The sequence below is a fragment of the Danio rerio genome, chromosome 19 (assembly GCF_049306965.1).
Source record: "Danio rerio strain Tuebingen ecotype United States chromosome 19, GRCz12tu, whole genome shotgun sequence".
Lineage (NCBI taxonomy): Eukaryota > Metazoa > Chordata > Actinopteri > Cypriniformes > Danionidae > Danio > Danio rerio.
Window position 1 is genome coordinate 37,183,952 of NC_133194.1, and position 21,049 is coordinate 37,205,000.

The window sequence follows — 21,049 nt, forward strand, 5'->3', positions numbered from 1 at the left end:
TAACCTAATTAACCTAGTTAAGTCTTTAAATGTCACTTTAAGTCGTAAAGAAGTGTCTTGAAAAATATCTAGTCAAATAATATTTACTGTCATCATGGCAAAGATAAAATAAATCCGTTATTAGAAATGAGTTATTAAAACGATTATGATTAGAAATATGTAGATAAAATCTTCTCTATTAAACAGAAATTGGTGAAAAAAATAAACAGTGTCTAATAATTCTGACTTCAGCTGTATATACAGTATAGCACAGGTGTCAAAGCCAATTCTTGGAGGGTTGCAGCCCTGCACAGTTTAGTTCCAACCCTAATTAAACACACTAATGCTGCGGTCATACTAGAGTCTGTGTGTGGGAAATTCTGTTGTACAGCGCTGCGAAAAGGGGTTAAATTAAACAAGATGATTAGACATTAAAAAAGCAAGCAATTGGTCAATGTTATAAATTTCTGTAAAGAGAGGTCATGTTTTGATCTTTGATTGATCTCACATAATCATGTGATGCGATTTCACGGGTCAGAGTTCACCAAACTTGAACTTTCCAATGCAGTGAACTGCAAAACTTGATAAAAGTGCAGTGTGACTGCAGCTTTACCTGTAGTTTTTAAACAAGCCTGAAGGAATCAATAAGTTTGATCAGGTGTGTTTAATTAGGGTTGTAACTGAACTGTGCAGAGTTGCGCCCCTCCAGATACTGGCTTTGAAACCTGTGCAGTACAGTATATCGACCAATGCATGTAAATCACTATTTATTTTTTACATTTTAAAGTATGTACTCATCATTCATATGTGATCATATTTTTCACTTTGTTCAGAACTTCAGGGCAATTTTTTGATAAAAAAATACAGAAACATAAAATAATTATTAATAAAATATAAAACACTTTTCTTTCCATTCCTTGCCAGTTCACAGGTCCTTCACTGGGTCTTTTCCCCTTAGCAAGGAAACGTTCCAGTGATGTCAACTAATGATTACAGTTCCAACATAAAAACGTAAAACAACACTAAATAAAATGCAAAATGTAAACATTGTACTTTCAAAAATGTGACGCTTAAGATGCCGTTATTCACGATTCTATCTGCATCTGCGTAATGGGCTAAAATATTGCGTTTATATAAATTATGAAAAATATTACCGTAAAACAATGTATTTTGTAACACGACAAAATAAACAATAGAACATAATGTGAAGTGCTCAGCATATATGAGTATACCCCCTCACAAATCTATAATTTAAATACATATTTTTAATAGGAAGCTATACAATATTATATTTGTGCAGATACATTAGTTAGTTCTGAAGACAAACTTGGAGCTAAAGAATTAACTTATGATAACAGTTTAAAAACTAGTACACCCAAATTTATATGTTGTTGAAAAATATTAAATCACATGAAGCAAAAAAGTAGAAAGATTTTGTTTCAAATTTAACATTTTGTAGGTTGTAATTTATTTTTTTGCAATATTTTGCTTGAATTAATTGTATTTTCTTACAATTTCTAAATATGCTTGATGAGTAAATGATTATTTTAATAAATGTATCTGTTTATGTTAATATGTAATATTAACATATTTTAATATTTTAATTAACATATATTAATATTTACATATTTTATGTTAAAAACTTAAAATATGTAAGTTTTTATTAAATGCACCAAAATACATTGCCAAAATTCACTGAGAAATGGATAAAAATATTCATTTTCAAAATGGGGTGTACTCAATTATGCTGAGCACTGTATATATATTTCCGACCATGTTCAGTAGATTATGACCAACGTGTGCCCATTTTGTGATGTGTGATGGCTACTTCCAGCATGTCACAAAGCTGAACAAATAAATCAACTGGCTTCTCAGAATATGCCAATGCATTCATTATTCTTAATTGGTCTCTATGCAACCTGATCTGATGGTTTAAATGGTTCAAGATAAAAAAGTACTCAATACACAATCTAAATTTGACAATATTTATAAATTTAATACACTGAAATCATTTTTTTTTAAAGTAGTAAACAAGGTGACTTTACCATTTCCACCCACATGCCCGAATCCTCCTCTGGCCCCCATAAGATCATGGTCTTGTCCATTGAGGCAGAAAGCAGTTTTAGGGACTGTTCCACTGAGTCACCTGCAGGGGGAGACAACAAGTAACAAGAGCGGCTGGCTAAATAAAATAAAAAATTTATTTTTAAATTTGACATGACATATAAAGTCAATTTCAAATCAAATGACAGAGACATGAAAAACCACACTTGGCTCTTTCTCACTAATTAATATCACAAAATAAAACCCCAATGAAATACCTTTAACAGATGGAGGTTGCCAGTGAATTCCATAAACCCAATTTTCATGGCCAGCCAACACAGTTTCAAGAGTGACAGCAAATTCTAGAGAAGAAATATGACAACAGAGTATTGACAATAATTCATTGTATGTCTCTGTTTATCATCAAGAGGCATATCATTATCTATAGATATTCTTCTTCACTTAAGAATCTAGTCTAGCCAAAGTCAATTTAAACTTTCTGGCAAGTTCAATTTCAGACTGATTACAATGCCATGCATACGCGGTCCTTGATTTTGAGTTTCTATACACATGGCTTCACAACTAATAAACTCAACAATAGCCAATTTCTAAGTCATCACACAACTAAATTACAATCAGTGCAAAAACTCCAGTCTTACCCTCTCCAGACACTTGAAAGATGTTCTCCTTCATTTTGATAATGCCGTCAGTCTGAAGGTCTGGTTCAGCGGCTGTCTTGGCAAACAGTCTCCACACTCTGATCAGACAGTCTTGTGAACAGCTGGCGAGCCACAGCTCTCCATCTACACATTCAGCAGTTCAAAAAGAAAGTAGCATGTGAGGCTTTCCACTTGTTTACTTCAGCTACAGTGCCCAGGCAGCAGTCAGCATTATAAAAGAACAAGAGAGCAAAAACAACAATAGTGGCTTTTCAGGATGGTGTTTATTTATCCATGGACTATTTTCACCGCAGTTACTGCAAGATACACATTATATTCAGCTATTTTTCAACTTATGTAATAGAAGCTTCAGGTGTCCCCAGAATGTGTCTAGTGAATTTTCAACTCAAAATGTTTCAGAGATCATTTATCACATTATGCGGCATTATAAATGCAAGTAAAAATATTTTTAAGTATTTCTTTAACCTTACTGTCATGTTCAGGTTAAATCTGACTGATTTACAACTTTAACACATTCCTAAAAGTTGTGTTTTACATCTGATTGCCTCAAGGCCTTGTATCTTTCACACTAGTCACTTGAACATACAGTATAAAAGTGATGATCTATTTTTTATTAAATTTAGAGTGTTTTAGTCAACCTTGTTACACCTATGGTGTTCCTGGTCAAAAGAGACCACCATAGGAAATGATTAGATATCCAGACTATTTTCCGCCATCAGACAGAAAACATCTCTGTATACTGTACGCCAGTGGTTCCCAATTTTTTTTTTTTTTTTTTTTTCGCCTGAGACGCCCTTTTCCCCCAGAAAAATATTTTAAGGCCCTTGTAAGGTGACATTTAAGTAAGGTGATCATATAAGTTTGCAGTAAGAATGACAAAAAAATGTTGTTTTCAGAAAATCCTATTCCTAAAGGATATAGTTCTCTAATTTCACAGTCCAATTAAAAAAAATGCTTACATTTTATTTACTCTAAATGCAATTTTCCTACACGTATTTATCCCATTCAAAAGGTCTTACCTTTATTGGCCCACTCCACACCTCGGACCCAATCCTCATGTCCAGTCAGAGTCAGAACCCTCTGAAACTAAACAAACCCACATGAGACATACAACATGATAGATTTTACAGCATACAGTCAAACCAAGCGTTACTCAGACATTAGATATCATTTTTTTTAACAGGTGTTTATTTCAGTTTTACATTATTTAATAATGACCAAACACAACAACAACAAAACACATAAATTAGCCATAATAATACAAAAAAAAATAATGGTAATAATAAAAATTTATTAAAAATTAAAATGTAAAAAATTAAACTATTTTCAAAACAAAACAATTAGGGCAAGTAAACGGTTTCAATGTAAATACAAAGAGCCAGACAAAAAGGGGCAGCAAACATAAAAGCACTACACTGTTGCTCCGAATCCACATTATATTCGTCCAGTTGATTAAGAAATGGTTAACCTATATTGTAAAACTTATCAAGGTTCCCAATAACTGCATACCAGACTCTTTCCATGTGCAATATTTGAGTGATATAAGTTAACCATGTCTTAAATTGAGGAATTAAATCTGATTTTCACAGTTTTAGCATGACACTCTTAGCAGCAATCAGTAATGCTTAGTATGACCACATTAGATATCATTTTTCTTTTCTTTTTTTCTACCGGGTGTAGTATAGCAAAATAAAGTCAACTGTAACATATTACACCCTAAAAATCTTCATTATTAGTGGGCTAAAAGCCAAAATGAACTAGCGAATCTGGGAAAATATTGAAGTTCTGGTTGACATCAGCATCTACAGGCTGTCCCTGAGGCTCAGGATGAATAAACAAAGAGTTGATAGTTGTGTAAATATTGTCATTCTAACATTTGACTGAATTATTTGGGTGGATTGTGATGCATTACACACTGCGCAACTTATCTGCAAAAAACGTCTCATTCTTATAACTACATATTCTGAGTGCTTATCATAATTTATAACTACTTTCCAAACTTTAGTGAATAACGTGTGAGGTGAGAAATCATATGTATTTGTAATCCATTATATGTGGTGCAATTCAATCAAAGTTATATATCATTTTCATGATAAATATGTTCTGATATGTTAACTGTATTTAAAACATAAATACACAAAGTGTTACCATTATATTAAAATATCTGTTTATTTTTTCCAAAACCACAGGTGAGTTACGCGATCAGAAAAATATCAATATGTAAACATTTTTTATATATTGAATGAGGAAAATAAACTTACGTTAAAAATGTGATCAAAATAAGTATGCATGAGTTTACAGTATACAATATACTTTAAATAAATTATGTGAATTAAGCTGCATAACCTAAAATAAATAATGCTAAATGATAAGAGTTGGCTCTCTATTAGTGTTGGGCGATGTCAACCAACTTGGCATCGTACAATGTCTAATGTGAAACATTGGGTTGGACGATGGCATCATCGTAGACGGCGGTGAACTAATGATTTATGAATAATTAATTAATTCAGAACAAATTAATTATTTGTTGCCTAATGTTTCAACTACCTGCATGGTCCTCCAAATCATATATAAATAAAGATCAGTTACACACAAATTACCACCTGTCAATCACTTTTTCCACGGGACCTGGGACTCGATGACGACAAACTTGGTTGGTAAAAAAGTTGCACAACCAACAGTATCTGAGATTTTCACTAAAATTACAAAGTACAAAGCGTGAAAGTGAAAGATTGAAGCAGTGTACTGACACTGTGACACGTTACCTGACAGATTCAAAAGACCGAAGAGTCTTCAGATAGAGACAAGATTAATTAAATATCACGTTTAACAACTATAGTGAGATGCGATCCAGCAGTACAACCTTGATAAACTGTCTGACGTGCACTCAAAGATATAAACACTAGATATCGCATAGGGACCGTGAGCATGCGTCAATAGCGCCGCCACATTGGTACAGTTCTCCCAAGACAAATGTCATTCAATCGCACTAGACAAGGCAGTGTTATTAAGTGAAGATGCGGGACTTTAGCGCTGTCTACGGGTGTAATAACGAGCAAACAAAGAAAACAAAGCAAAAAGGCGGAACATTTCATCGGTAAGAGTCAGTTTTTTACGTTTTTGTATGTTCTGAATTTTTGTGCTAAACAAGAGTGTTATTGATGATAACAGTCACTTACTGCATTCACTATAAGTCAAATTAGCTCCAACTCACACTAAATACTCGACTTATGCTAGTTTTGTTGAATAAAATCAGCAAACACTGCAAAATAAATGACAACGAGATGCTGCAGTGCCAGAAACTTGTATTATTGTCGGCTAAGTGAACGAGTCGTTCATAACGGAGATTCATTCACAAACGAGTCGCTCCCTCCGTCAGTATGAAAAGTGAAAGCAGGAGAGGAGGTGTGTTTCAGGACATGGATTAAATCAAATTTGACAGGGAGGGTGGATAGTACATTTCCATACACACAAACACAAGATTTTTGTCAGGAATGCCAGTGCGATCACTGATCCATCAATGCAGAAAACTGATGTAAAATGATAATTTTCGTAATTAAAAAAAATAAAATTGCATACTAACATCCAGGAAAACTCCCGATCATAGATACATGTGTATATGTGTATATCTCTGGCTTTGGATGGCCACAGTCCTCCACTGTACCTTGGTCCCGCATTCATTTCAATGGAGCGCTACCCTGTAGTAAAATGGCGGCTCTATTGACGCAATTCTTCCAATAGACAATAACAGGGTAGGCGACATCTAACGTATATATCTATGACGTGCACTGCTCTCTGTGGTGACTGCTGGAGCTCAGAGTCAGACACTCACATAGCCTGCATTGCAGTATATGACAGAGTGTGTTTGAGTATGTGTGTGGTCACGTCATGTGCGTTTTCAGCGATATAGTGTGGAACGATGGCTTTTCAGAAATGCTATGTTAAATGCCAGTGTGAACATGGATCAATTTCCTTCTAAAATGCCATTTTAAATTTAAGACGTGTTAGTGTAAACGGGGCTGAATGTTTTTCGCGAGCGCTTCCTGCTGTGACGGGGCAGGGCAGGTATAATTGTTTAAAAACATTGACAAATACATTTTTAAATATTTTTGCGGTGCTGTAATATACAAGCCTACAAAAAAAAAAACTTAGAAAGGGTTTCGCTATTTTGCTTAAATCAAATTATTTTCTCATTGCAATGTTAACATTTGCATGGAATTGCTCATATACTTATAATATATTCATGTTTTCAGTTCTTGTCATATTTTATCACAATTTTCTAAACTATAATGAGGTGAGAAATGTTACAGGTCTCTGAAAAATTTATTTTCGATTGTAAATATAAAGCAAAGCCAGATAAGAGTCTCTCACCTGTCCACTGAGCTGCACATACAGATGAACTCTGCTATCATCTCCCCCACAGGCCAATACGGGAACTGCAAGAGACGGAAATATTCTCCTCACTCACACGGAAAAAAGGGACCAAGTCTATTCCCGGCTCCCAGACGCAAAATACAGCTACAGTCCAGACGTGAATAATGTAACAGGCAGGCTACCGTCACCCCAGGACATATTTAAAGCACAGAATGAGATTTGAACATGTGGGAGATGGACAATACAGCAAATCAACATGAAGCAGAGGGTGCCTCAGCTTACCTCTGCTGCCTGGCAACAGCGCCAAGGAGACATCCATCATGAACCCGCTCCCGAAAGCTACGGTCTGTAGGCATTCGGCTAATGAAGAGCACAGAAAACACCACGCATTAGAACCAACCTGTCCAGCTTGTGACGCATTCTTATTGCGAAATAACAAAAAAAAAAAAAAAAAAAAAACACTTATTATTTTAAAGCAGGCTATTGTTGATAGGTGAATATTGAAATATTAGACCAATTATCAAACCGGGGAAAACCTAGAATCTTTATTTGGTAAAAATAAAAAATAAAATGTGTTGAAAAGCAGGTGGGTTCTGCATGAGGGCAGACAGCTCATTAGATAACTGTCATTTGAATGTTGGAGGAATGATGCAATTCGTCATCTTTTTGTGACTCAAATGTGTCAAAACAAAAAAGAAATGTCGCATTTTTCCCAACGTTTTCACACAACACATACAGTACACTCTGCAAAGAATTTAACCTGCACTTCTTCACATCTTTTTGAGCCCGAAAAGATCCATAAAACTGTATTCATAAAATGATTTTGTAGGGGAATAAACTTTGTCTATGCTTTAAAAGAAATGTAGAAATTTATTGAGGCACTGTTAAAAACATTTTTTTATTAAAAATAAATAAATAAATTTGAAGTTATACAAATTTCAAAAACTTTAAAGTCATTTTAGCCTTTTTGTTGTCACTTCTGGGAATATTTTTTTAATAAAAATGTATACCTGCACCTATTGACAAACTAATCCTTCATAAAAGATGGATGACTTTTATCCATACTGAATGTAAAAGCTTATGTAAGTCAAATTAATTTTGTTTGAAAACTTATAAAATTATTTTAGAAAATGAATTATATACGTTTAATTAATGAAGTTGCAAATCAGATACAAACTGGTTTAAGTTCAATATTAAGTTACACAGGGTCAAATGGAATGAATTAATTTTGCAAGGTTCATAGAAATATTATTAATTCATTCATTTTCTTTTTCGGCTTAGTCCCTATTAATTAGGATGCCCTTCCAGCCGCAACCCATCACTGGGAAACACCCATACACACTCATTCACACACATACACTATGGCTAATTTAGTTTACTCAATTCACCTACAGCGCATGTCCTTGGACTTGCGGTGGAAACCAGAGCACCTGGAGGAAACCTACGCCATCATGGAGAGAACATGCAAACTCCACACAAAATGCCAACTGAAACTGTCAAGGCTCGAACCAGCGACCTTCTGTGCCCCTCCGTCACCCATAGAAATATTAATCCGCTTCAACACAATAAGCAAAGACAGCAGAATAAAAAAAGCTGTAGGATCAATTAAGCAATGCTTGTGCTTTCTTAATTCTTCAGAGATATATTTAAAATTATATTTGAAGTTGAGACATTATAAACCACATGATGAAGAATGTTCATCTCCTCTTTACAAATAAATGTGACTTGTCTAAAAATAGTCAAGGACATAATATTATATATAAAATAAATCTAATATTAATAATATATAATACAAATAAATAAATAACAATCATGATAAATAAAATTCAAAAGTGCAGAGTTGGCAGTTTTGTTATTTTTGTTGGTGTTCGGCTCACCAAAAAAAGGCTATGTTTATTAATGTGTGAAATAATCCTTTAACATGCAATTTATTGTTATGCAAAGATGAACATTCCTTTAGAAATAATTCTGATATTCTGAAAGAAACATTTCTTATTTCATCCTCAATGTTAAAAACATAAGGGAGGAAGGCTAAACACTGTCACCTCACAGCATCAAGGTAGCTGGTTTAAGTCCTGACTCGGCCAGTTATCATTTCTGTGTAAAGTTTGCATGTTCTTCCTTGTTCGTGTGAGTTTCCTGTGGGTGCAGTAGTTTCGCCCACAGAACAAAGACATGCGGTACATGTGCATTGGATTAACTAAATTGGTCATACTCTATGGGTATGTGTGTGTGTGTTTTCCAGTTCAACTAGAAGGGCATCTGCTGTGTAAAACATACGCCAGAATAATTGGCGTTTTATTCCGCTGTGGCGACCTCTGAGACTAAGCCAAAAGAAAATGAATGAATGTTAAAACATTGCTTAATAATCTGTGGAAACCAAACAGCATTTATTTTGGAAAAAAAAATCTTAAAATTAAAAACATTTTAAACATGAAGCATCCTTTCATCTTTTGAGAAAGCGTCTCGATCAAAATGTAACTTCTTATCTCTCCCAAATGTTTGTACTAGAGTACATCACATTTGTCATTCTATTCTTTTTGGATTCTAAAATCCAAGACAACAAATATAATGACTTTGAACTGCATGATCGAAACCAAAATTTCAAGAGCAATCATTTACAACAACCAACCAGCAGATGTCAGCCTTAGCAAATCTACAGTCTTCAAACACTTATTAAGTGCTTTAAAACTATCCTCTTTTGATAAACCAAGTGAGTTTTCCGTAACTTACCTGCATCAGAGCTGTATGTCCACAGTTTAACAGTGGAGTCGGATGATGCTGAGGCCACCAGTAAATGAGAGGAGGAAAGAGACACTGCATCCACTGCACACACTGGCCCTGAATGTCCTGAACACACTGCGCATGCTCTGAACTACAACAAAAAATAAACTCAATATAATCGCAGATCAAATTAAGACTTTTTTTTTCCTAATTTGACATTTTTCCCAGGATATAAATTAAAAACACTGCAATAAAAAGAAAACATTTAATTACAACTGTAGTGATAATAATATCATCATTAAAGTTCATCTTAATGTGATTTGTTGCAACTGGGTATTATAAATGATTATAGATGAAAAGTGATGCTGAAATCTTGGTACATGTTTTACAAAAAAAATTGCAACTCACATAAAAGTATTTATGTAGAATCCACATTTATTTTCATGTTAATGTAAAATCCATTGGTAAAAGCTGATTTAATATAAATGTTCGTTGTATAAAAATGTACATGATAAATAAAAAAACAAGTTTTGCTTGTCATCATTATGGTCTTTACTTTAGGTAAACACTCACCTTCCCATCCAGCTTCTCCCAAACAATAACATTATTATCTGACCCACCAGATATCAGCTGGTTCTCTGGACCTACAGATACACAGGGTTCATGCTTATTAAAAAACAATAACAACAAACTCACTATAGTTTTGCTACAATAAACTGTTTAAACGTGGTATTAGCAAAACTACAGTTTTTTATGACAATCATTGTGATAAAACAATACCACACATTTTTCATTGAGGTAAAATTGTTTTTTATTCGCACATTGGGACTTTCTGCCTAATAATATAATCTCGGTCGGAATAGTATTCTTTCCAATTTCTAAAGAGGGAAATCATATTTTCAGCTAATGGCTATCAAAATACTACATTGTTTGATCAATTAAATAGTCCTCGTGTTGTGGTCGTACATTCAAAGTTGCGTGGTAAACAATATAAGAGGGCATGTCACAAGTTGTCAGTGAGCTGATGTGCGAATATAAAACCAACTTTACCCTAATACTTTATTAATGTCCTCACAACTCTTAAACTGTAACAGATAGATTTTGACAATTATTCAAGACGTTTAAAAACTTACTGCAGTCTGGTTCATGGACCCACTGGACGGCGTTCACCCTTCCAGTATGTTTATTCAGCAGATCGACAACTCTTATTTCCTGATGACAATTCATAAAAAACATCAGCTCGAGACAAACCTGTCATACTAACACAGTCACCTGTCACTCATACATGACAGTTGACCATACATAAAACGTATTAACTATACAACTACCTAATCAAAATATCAAAATCTGTTCTCAAAAACATCGGTTTGGGTTTTAAGCTTGCACATACATGTATTAAAGAATCGGAAAGTGCAAATAAAAAAGAATACTTATAGTGTGAGTTAAATTACATGCCAGCATCACAAACAAAGCGAGTTAAATAATCACACAATCAGTACCTCTGGATTATAAATGGCAACTGAATTACATGTCCCAAACGCGATGAGCCCTCCTCTGCCCCAGGACACAACATTAGGAGCACGGTTTGCACAACAGGAGACATGACATGTGTCCATTACTGGCGCTGCCATCTTCAACGCTGCTATGTGTTACACTTAAAACGAACCGGAAGAATGTGCCACGATTGTAGTTCCGGAAAAAAAGTGTTAATAGTAGATTCCTCTGATATTACGGTTTGATTTAGCTCGAATAACACGTTATATACATTTATTATCGGAAAAAGGGAACGTGGTTGATATAGATATATAAAAAGCTCCATGCAATTCCAGTTTAGTGTAAGCGGAAGCTGGCGGACTGTTTTTGTGTAGCCTAATTTTCAGTCCGGTTTCAAACAACGCTGCCTGAATTCCAACAGTCTGTGTTTGGGTTTTCTGTGGTTTCATTTCGACATAATCGCTGTTTTAAGTGGATATAGACATGGAAGACAAAGAAGAAAAGAAAGCTCCATCAGTAATCGATCGTTATTTCACTCGCTGGTACAGAACTGGTAATATGAGCTAGTCAAATCTATTTTTCTTCTGTTTTCAGTTCATTTTACCCCAATGCTCACTGGGATTAGTATTCCTAATATAAAACAGTTTTGTTTATATATTTAATATATGCGTTATACGTTTGTAATTTTAAGTAAATCGTGAATTTTAAATGCGTATGTTAACGTTACTGTAGATCTGAAAGGAAAGCCATGTGAGGATCACTGCATTCTACAGCACTCTAACAGGTAGATATAAATGCATTCATTTTCTTTTCGGCTTAGTTCCTTTATTAATCTGGGGTCACCACAGCGGAATGAACCGCCAACTTATACAGCATATGTTTTTACGCAGCGGATGCCCTTCCAGCTGCAACCCATCTCTGGGAAACATCCATACACACTCATACACTATGGACAATTTAGCCTACCCAATTCACCTGTACCACCTCTTTGGACTGTGGGGGAAACCCATGCAAACGCAGGGAGAACATGCAAACTCCACACAGAAACGCCAACTGACCCAGCTGAGGCTCGAACCAGCGACCTTCTTGCTGTGAGATGACAGCACTACCTGCTGCGCTACTGCGTCGCCCTAGATTTTATTTATGTATTTTTTTTCAATTATGTACTCGCATATATTTTAATTTAAACTACAGCGTGTTTTACTGTACAACGTTATAACACTCGTAGAATTGTTTGTGGGGTTTTTCTATAAATATTTCCATACATTTTTACTCTGTACATAAATACAAACCTTCAACTTTAATCTTTAAAAAATATTAGCAGCTTTGCCTTCAATATGTTTTGTTGTATGTAAAATAAAAATTACTCATACTTTTCTATTTAATTGCTGCTGCACAGTTTTATAATCAAATTAAAGTAAATGCATAAGATTAGATGTAGTTTAGGGTATCCGCAGGGTCTTAAAAAGTCTTAAAACAGTGTGTCTGTGGGGTCTTAAAAAGTCTTAAAACAGGGTGTCCGCGGGGTCTTAAAAGGTATTAAAAGTGAATATTATATATATTATACTTTTATCTCAGATGCGATTAATTGTTTGACACCACTAATTATTTGTAAACTCACCTTTGCAGTGTCCTTATTTTCTTCTTATCAGGATATGCGTAATCACACTCGCAGAGTCTCATCCCATATTTCAGAATGGACGTAAAATTAAAAACATCAACTACCAGATCAGTGACGGATGCAGCCGTCTGAAGAACAAGGTTTCTGGAAAGTCAAAGCGAGTAAGGGCCATGCTTTCAATGATTTTCACACTGTTTACACGCACAATCAATACACTAATGGTTGTGATTAATTACTTCTGCATCTTTATTTACGCTTTCCTTGAACATTGAACACTATCAACAGCATTGTTTATTCTGCAGGGTGGTCAGTTTCTGACAGAGTTTGCCCCTCTATGTAGAATCACATGTACAGATGAACAGGAGTTCACCATATTCAGGTCAGTCTCATGTAGACACAACTTCTGAATTCTCTCATCTCAAATAAACTTGTCAGTTCACCGTATGGCAAAGTACCATTTGAACTTTTCATCTATAACATTTCCATTAAATACTAGTGTTTGTTCATTACACATTAGTATAGGTATAAGGTAGTATCTATAGTACTTTGCAAACATTCCTATTCACCTTATTCCTTGCCGATGAGTGGGTGCTGCCATTTGAATCTTTTTGGCTCAAGACTTCTGGTCTCATTCACTCTATTCATTTTTAGACATTAAAAGCTGCTCGTTTCGCAGTTTGATGTTGCAAACTGATATTTCCTTATTATATTACTCTACTTGGTTTATATAGTCATGTAAACATTTGTTTGTAGAGCAAGTAGTTTGACCGTTTTCTGCCGTTTATTATTCCTAGTCATTTCACCCATAGGCGACTGAATCGGAAGTTCTAAAACAATCGCGAAAACAGGCGCACTTCTGCATTTTAGAATAAGGTCAATACATCACTAGTAAGCATTCATTAAATACTAGTACTTGTTTATTAGATATTAGTGTGCATTTAATAGAGACTAGTAGTTATAAATTAGATACTAGTACACATTTATTACACCGGTAGTAAAACAATTCTTATCTTGCTTTGTCAGATCTGCTTCCTTAACTTGTTTTATGATTTGGCTGAATGGCCACAGTAGAGTTCAATAAAAAAAATGTACTAATAAAATACACATTTTTTACTAGTGATGTAGAACTAGTTTGTAATAAACTGATACTAATCACCAGGTACTAATATGTAACAAATGTGTACTAGTATCTATTTAATAGATCAAAGTACCAAATGAATAAGTACTAGTATCTGATAAATATGAAATAATGTATTTTATGTAATGAATAAATACTAGTATCTATTTAATAGGTAAGAGTATTTAATGGTACTAGTATGTGATAATTAGGCACTAATGTCTAATGATAGGAAATAGTATTTAAAACAAATTGTTGTAGCTAATGAATTAATAAAAATGATGAATTATATACAGTAGTTAAAACTGAATAGTCGATCTCTCAATTACAGATTCCCATAGAATCAATGCAAATAAATTTAAATGTGTTACTAGTAACAATAGAATCCAGTTGTAAAAGCAATAAATAATAATTTGACTTCTAGTTGATCATTTGGAAAGTGGCAAAAGGTAGATTTTCCACCAATCATCAGAAATACTGCAGCAGACCTATTGGAACCCGCATGGACCCAAGATTCTTACATAAATCTGTCAAGTTTGGTGAAGGAAAAATCATGGTTTGGGGTTACATTCAGTGTGGGAGAGATCTGCAGAGTGGATGGCAACATCAACAGCCTGAGGTATCAAGACATTTGTGCTGCCCATTACATTACAAACCACAGGAGAAGGCAAATTCTTTAGCAGGATAGAGCTGCTTCTCATACTTCAGCCTCCACATTAAAGTTCCTGACAGCAAAGAAGGTCAAGGTGCTCCAGGATCGGCCAGCCCAGTCACCAGATATGAACATTATTGAGAGCATGTCTGGGGTAAGATGAAAGAGGAGGCATTAAAGATGAACCCAAAGATTTTTGATGAACTCTGGGAGTCCTGCAAGAAAACTTTCTTTGCCATTTTAGATGACTTTATAAAGTTATTTGAGTCATTGCAGAGATGCTTGCATTTTCCACTGCAGCATGACTTTATATTCTATACTGAACATTATCTCTGTTAGGTGACATGACTTTTGTCTAAGCAAAGTCAGATCTTACTGTCCTAATTAAATAATTAAAAATCAAGGCATGATCATATTTTATTTAGGTAAAATAAGCAAATCTAGAGGCCTTTGCCTTTCAAATAAGCCACTTCTGACACTAAATGCTCAACAAGAAGTCAAGTTATTATTTGTTGTTCCTTAAACTTGAATGGGTGACAAGACTTTTGTCAGGTAGTGTATAGTCATCAACACACTTGTTTGCAAAGGAAGTAGTTTGACCGTTTTTACCGTTTATTATTTCTAGTAATAGGCAACTAAATCTAATGTTCTAAAACACTTCAGAGTGCATTGCAGGATTAGATTCCCTTATATTCACGCTTATATTTCCACAGCTGTATCAGAGGACGACTTCTAGAAGTCAATGAAGTCATTCTAAACAAGCCAGATCTGTTAATGGAAAAGGTGATCATCTTAATGCATCATAACTTTCAGTACAACTCAAAAAAATGTCGATCTTATTTTCAAATCTAAGAACTTTCTGACTTTTTTTTCTACCCAGCCTTCCACAGAGGGATACATTGCTGTAATATTACCTAAATTTGAAGAGAGTAAGAGTGTCACAGAGGGTCTTCTGACCAGAGAACAATATGAGGAGATACTTACCAAAAGAAACCAACAAGAAGTGCCTTGCTGAAATCAACCTGCTGAGACTCTTCTGAAGAATAATGGCGTCAAGCAGGTGAAAACATCATGTCTGTGAACTTTTGAATCCCCAAAAAATTAAGAGAATGATGACTTGAAGTAATTAAGACTTGTCTGCTGGATCCAGAACATGTTTCGTTGGGCTGCTATTCATGAGATGCATAGAGATGACCAGCTTTGTTTGGTTTTTTAGGGTTTATTTCGTTGCATTAACAAATGTTTTCAGTTTTAAGAAAATCGACATGTCTGTAACCAAACAGACACATTATTTGCCTTCTGCAGGTCATTATAGTTTCAGCTAATGCTAAATAAAGGGCATCTTTCCATTCAGCAGGCCTTTGTGTGTTCATATGCTTTGTCTTATACGTTTACATTTATTGTAACACAAAAAAAGGACACACACCAAATAAATGTACAGTAGTGGCCAAAAGGGATGTCTGGCCAGTAAAACTCATATTTGGCTCTTTATTCAGACATATTGATGTTATGTTGATTTTATAAGGATATCTCGAAGTAGTATTTAGGCTTGTATCTGCTCTGCGTTTCATTTGAGACAACGTATTGAGCAAACATTTGGTGAGAAATATGCTGGAGACTTTTAGAATAGTAATAATTAGCTCAGTGATAGTAAATAGAAACAAAAGAAAAAATGAATTCAATGTTATAAGTTACAAATAAAGCATGGCTATGATTCAAATAGTGTAAACAAACTAGTAAATCATGGCTACTGTTTACAAAAATGAGCAAACAAATTCTTAACTTATGGCCACGATTAATCCAGACCTAGTAAATTAGGGTGTAAACACAACCGATTTACAAAAACAAAGGAACATTTTTTGTGGCCACTAGAGAACATAAAAAACATGTTCAAAGACATATATAAAAAAAAAGATGACTTTAGTTAAGGTAAATGTCATATATGAGCAATATCACATGAGTAGCAGTGCTATATGGCTGTATATCGGCACTGGTGGGAGGCGTGTGCTGGCTCGAGGCCACAGGCCGAGTTCCTTAGTGACCCACTAGTGATTATATACAGCCATATCGCACTGCTGCAAGTGTAATATTGCATTTATACAACAGTTTGACGTAGGGCTGGGCGATATGGCCAAAATGCAATCTGGATAATTATTTTCCATAAGGAACTTTAACGATATATATTTCAAAATCAGTTGTTAATGCTTCCAGATTTAGGAGTACCCCAACAATAACTGACAATGTTAAGCCATTTAATGGAATAACGTTTTCAGCCAATAATTTTTCGTTGGCCAAAGATTCAGTACAGCTCTAATATCAACACATTTTTAGATTCCCATTGTTGCACATTTCTGGTGTAAATAAGCAGCTGTAAGATCAATATAGAGTAAAACAGTCCAGAGCCTATCATTGTTATTGACAAATTTTATCACTTCAAAATAATAGCGTTTATCGGCTCAGGCCTAGTTCGACAGCATAACCAATAAATAAAAAAAATCAAACACAGTCTCAAAAATCCTTTTGTGAGAGGAACTACTTTTTTTCTCCCATTTCTTCACATCTGCAGCTGACATCAGAACAGCAGAAAGCATTGCTAATTTTCCAACGTCACTTTAGAACTAGCATTTGAATTTTCTAGTGTAATGTCTAAAATGATGTCAAAACAGGTGATTTTGTTGACATTTTAAGATTAAGAACGGCATGAAATGCCATCAGTCTACAGAGATTTCACCGGTATTTCTCGGTTGCAATTGGAATATCACAATAATTAACCCTAAAATAGTCAAAGCAAACACTACCAGATTACTATGGTATAAATGTAGCATTACAACATACAAAAGCAAGAGATAGACTTAGAATGTCTCTTACCTGTTCTGTAATGATTTGTTAAGCTGTAGTTTAAAGCAAAAGCTGTTTTTCTCTATTAAGGAATTATTATGCAGTCTCTGTCGCCATCTTGTGGCGGAATGTCAACAGCCTTTTCTCCTTTGCAGTTTTGCAGGCTGACCGCCGACACACTAAATCTCTCCAAATCCAAAATATTTAAAGTAGGCACTATCCTTTTAAATAAACTGCATAGTTGCAATCTAAATAACTACATTCTCAACTAAAAAAGCCTCAAAAGTACATGATGTTGTCCAACAGCTGCTATATTTGTCTGCAATAACTGTAGTCCTCTGCTTGCCACTCATGTAGGCGGAATAATACAAAAGGGTGAAGAGGCTGTACACTTGCTGATATTACTTTAACATCTCCCGGCTCTCAGTATATCAGATTCAAGAACCAGACAGAACTGCTGTATAAGCATAAATAAATCACACAGTCAGTAATATTTTAAGAAAAATAACGTATATTTAGACTTTGTTTTCTGATTTAACAATCATTCAAATGGTCCAACACTAATACAATGGGAAGTCATAGCTGCACAATCATCTCTAAAGCTTATGGTTTATTAATCAGAGAAACAGGATCAACTAGAATTAATGTGTGAATGGAAACCCATTGCTGAAGAGCCTTTTTATCTGCGTCCTACTAAAATGTTGCTCTTCGATGCACTACAGCCTAAACTATTGATTGACTGTACATACCGTCTTCACTCTAACCTTTTAGGTTAATGTACCAAAGTCTTACATTGTTAGGACAGAAGTAAAAATACAAATCACAGTGACCTACAAGGCAGTCAATACTATTACAAGGCTGTCGCTCCTATGACAATACACTTATTTAGAAAGTTTCCCAAAAATGACACTTCGCATTGTTTCAAACCTGTATGGTCTTCAGCATTGACTCTTATGGTGTGGAGAAAAAAAAAAAAGTTTTTAAAATATCGTCTTTTGTGTTTGTCAGAATAAATACAGACCTGGAACAACATGAGTGTGAATAAATTATTAGGTAAACTCTCTCTTTAACGGAACACTCTACTTTTTTGGGGAGTAGGCCAATTTTATTAGTCTCCTAGAGGAAAACAGTTGGGTTTACCACTTTTTAATCCATTAAGCCAATCTCTGGTCTAGCTGGGGTACTTTTAGCTTAGCATAAATAATTGAATCGGATTAGACCATTAGCATCATGCTCAAATTTTTCCATAAATAAGCTTGATTCTAATGTAGTTACTTTATGTACAAAAAACTTTCTTGATTATGACATCATAATGGGAGTATAGTTCCTAGCCATATCGGAATAGAAATCAGGAACTTTTCATTTTCCATTGGTCTTCGTACATGATGTAATTACATTAGAATAAAGCTTTAAATAGAAAAATGACCAAAACTCTTTCCTGACATTTTTGAGCAAGATGCTAATGGTCTAATCCGATTCAATAATTTATGCTAAGCTAAGCTAAACGTGTTTCTGCCAGACCTGAAATCCTAGCCGTATCGGACTAGAAAGTGGCAATTTTTCATCTTCCATTGGTCTTAGCACAAGATACAGAAGAGTCTAACTTTAAATAGAAAAATTATCAAAACTCTTTCTTGACGTTTTTAACCAAGATGCTAGCGGTCTAATCTGATTGAATGTTTTATGCTAAGCTAAGTGCTCCCGCCAGACCTGAAGATCAGCTGAATGGATAAAAAAAATGGTAAAACTCAATGGTTTAACTCTAGGTTACTTCTTTTACCTTAGCATAAATAATTGAATTGGATTATACCATTAGCATCTTGCTCAAATATGTCAAAAAAGTTTTAATAATTTTATGTACGGAGACCATCGAAAAAGTTTTTTGATTATGACATCATAATGAGAGTATAGTTCCGGCTAAGCTAAGCTAAAAGTGCTCCCACTAAACCTGAAGATCGGTTGAATGGATTAAAAAATGGTAAAACTCAACAGTTTAACTCTAGGTGACTTCTTTTAGCTTAGCATAAAAAATTTAATCAGATTAGACCATTAGCGTCTTGCTCAAATATGTAAAAAAAAAAAGTTTAGATAATTTTATCTAATTAAATTTAAGAATAAAAATCTAATTCTAAATCTAATAAAATCTAAATAAGATAAAAATCTAATTTTATCTATTTTATTTAAAGCTTGAAGCTAATGTAGTTAAGTCATTTAATAAGACCAACAGAAAAGTGTCTTGATTATGACATCATAATGAGAGTAATATTACTAGCCGTATCAGAATAGAAATAAGCAACTTTCTAGAACTTTCCGTATCTAGAAATACGAGAAAGTGGCAACTTTTCATCTTTCATTGGTTTTATGCAAGATCCAGAAGAGTCAAGCTTTAAATAGAAAAATTATTAAAACGCTTTCTTGACATCTTTGAGCAAGATGCTAACGGTCTAATCCAATTCAATGATTTATGCTAAGCTAAGCTAAAATTTCTCCAGTTGAATGGATTCAAAAATGATAAAACTCAACTGATTAACTCTAGGGGACTTAAAATGAGTCTTTTTTAAAAAGGAGTGTCCTTTAAAAGAAACCGCCTTTTTCATGAACATCCTTCAGAAATTCCTTTTTAGAAAACAACATATCTTCCTGTAAACTCTCAAACGGAACATCAAGATGCCTATTTTCTCATCATAGTATCCAAAAAATACCGGATTTGTGTCTTACAGTCTTAAGCGACTGCCCTTGTATTGAGATCAGTGTAGGAAGATGATTAAAACTGGACATATTTGGCATCAACTTGTACATGAGGCAGTTATGTTAAATACAGTGTGCAGAGTGTTTTGTTTTTTTGCATTAAAACTTATCATGTACACCTCAACGTTGGCTAATCACGAAAAACATTGTTGAATATTGTTTCGGTTAAAACCGTAGCTTATTTACCAGCCATTAAACTCGAAATAATGACTTGAACACATGCAATAAAGTTTTGTTTTGCTTTTTCTTCGATATATCTCTTTTTTTGGTATTTGGAATGAGGCTGGCAATGCTAACGCTACCGTACACCACAAAGCGAATGGGCAGAAGCACAAAGAATGGCACGTTGTGAGCGAGTGCACCGCCATGCACTTTGTGTACAAGAACAGACAGGAGCGCCTTTGGTTTTGGGAGTTATTTGCTCTCCAGGAATGTGAGATTGGCCATGTGCTGCTCCAGGGATTTGACCCCAAATCCGTTGGAGCCTTTGCCGTTGAGAGTTTCCTCGCTGACGGGCGCGCTCAACTGTTTCTCCCTCCAGTGCTGGGGTGAAGCCAGGCAGCTGCGCTCTGACTTACACTGCAATTAAAGGTAGAACATGGAAATAAATGCAAACAGTGGTGGACAAAGCACACAAATCAAGCACCTAAGGTAAAGTTCAGTAAAAGTATAAAGTCCTCGCTGTTAATTGTACACAAGTTAAAGTGTTAAATGTACTCATTGATGATATTTATTTTGCAAGAAAAGTTTTAGAAAAAAATTGATTAACAACGTATACA

At 34.6% G+C, this 21,049-nt stretch overlaps 3 protein-coding genes across 9 annotated transcripts in view; 1 reads left to right on the forward strand and 2 right to left on the reverse strand.

Moving 5' to 3' along the window:
• Positions 1 to 11,457, reverse strand: part of elp2 (elongator acetyltransferase complex subunit 2) — a 50,889-nt gene extending 39,432 nt beyond the window's left edge. For 5 of the 6 annotated variants that reach the window (XR_012394630.1, XR_012394629.1, XR_012394631.1 and 2 more), the window contains exons 1-10: positions 11,300 to 11,457; positions 10,934 to 11,012; positions 10,374 to 10,444; positions 9,810 to 9,951; positions 7,359 to 7,436; positions 7,074 to 7,138; positions 3,722 to 3,788; positions 2,682 to 2,825; positions 2,301 to 2,384; positions 2,025 to 2,125 (exon numbers count right to left, since the gene is read on the reverse strand). Coding sequence is in view for 3 of the 6 variants with exons in the window: in XM_021468089.3 (XP_021323764.1) it covers positions 2,025 to 2,125; positions 2,301 to 2,384; positions 2,682 to 2,825; positions 3,722 to 3,788; positions 7,074 to 7,138; positions 7,359 to 7,436; positions 9,810 to 9,951; positions 10,374 to 10,444; positions 10,934 to 11,012; positions 11,300 to 11,431 (963 nt within the window). In the remaining 3 variants the exon portion in view is untranslated. The remainder of the gene's footprint in view (positions 1 to 2,024; positions 2,126 to 2,300; positions 2,385 to 2,681; positions 2,826 to 3,721; positions 3,789 to 7,073; positions 7,139 to 7,358; positions 7,437 to 9,809; positions 9,952 to 10,373; positions 10,445 to 10,933; positions 11,013 to 11,299) is intronic. The other variant, NM_001044925.1, reaches the window with a different exon arrangement.
• Positions 11,458 to 11,689: 232 nt separating this feature from the next.
• Positions 11,690 to 16,037, forward strand: abitram (actin binding transcription modulator). Its single transcript, NM_001044929.3, is given in 6 exon segments — positions 11,690 to 11,847; positions 12,027 to 12,078; positions 12,947 to 13,076; positions 13,218 to 13,294; positions 15,398 to 15,467; positions 15,565 to 16,037. Coding segments are annotated over 6 exon segments (534 nt in total). The 5' UTR covers positions 11,690 to 11,777; the 3' UTR covers positions 15,700 to 16,037.
• A 1,976-nt stretch (positions 16,038 to 18,013) lies between these two features.
• Positions 18,014 to 21,049, reverse strand: part of ctnnal1 (catenin (cadherin-associated protein), alpha-like 1) — a 124,797-nt gene continuing 121,761 nt past the window's right edge. Inside the window, exons 19-20 of one of the 2 annotated variants that reach the window (XR_012394450.1) lie at positions 19,964 to 20,849; positions 18,014 to 18,989 (exon numbers count right to left, since the gene is read on the reverse strand). Coding sequence is in view for 1 of the 2 variants with exons in the window: in NM_001144054.1 (NP_001137526.1) it covers positions 20,685 to 20,849 (165 nt within the window). In the remaining variant the exon portion in view is untranslated. Of the gene's footprint in view, positions 18,990 to 19,963; positions 20,850 to 21,049 lie in introns of those variants that run through there. The other variant, NM_001144054.1, reaches the window with a different exon arrangement.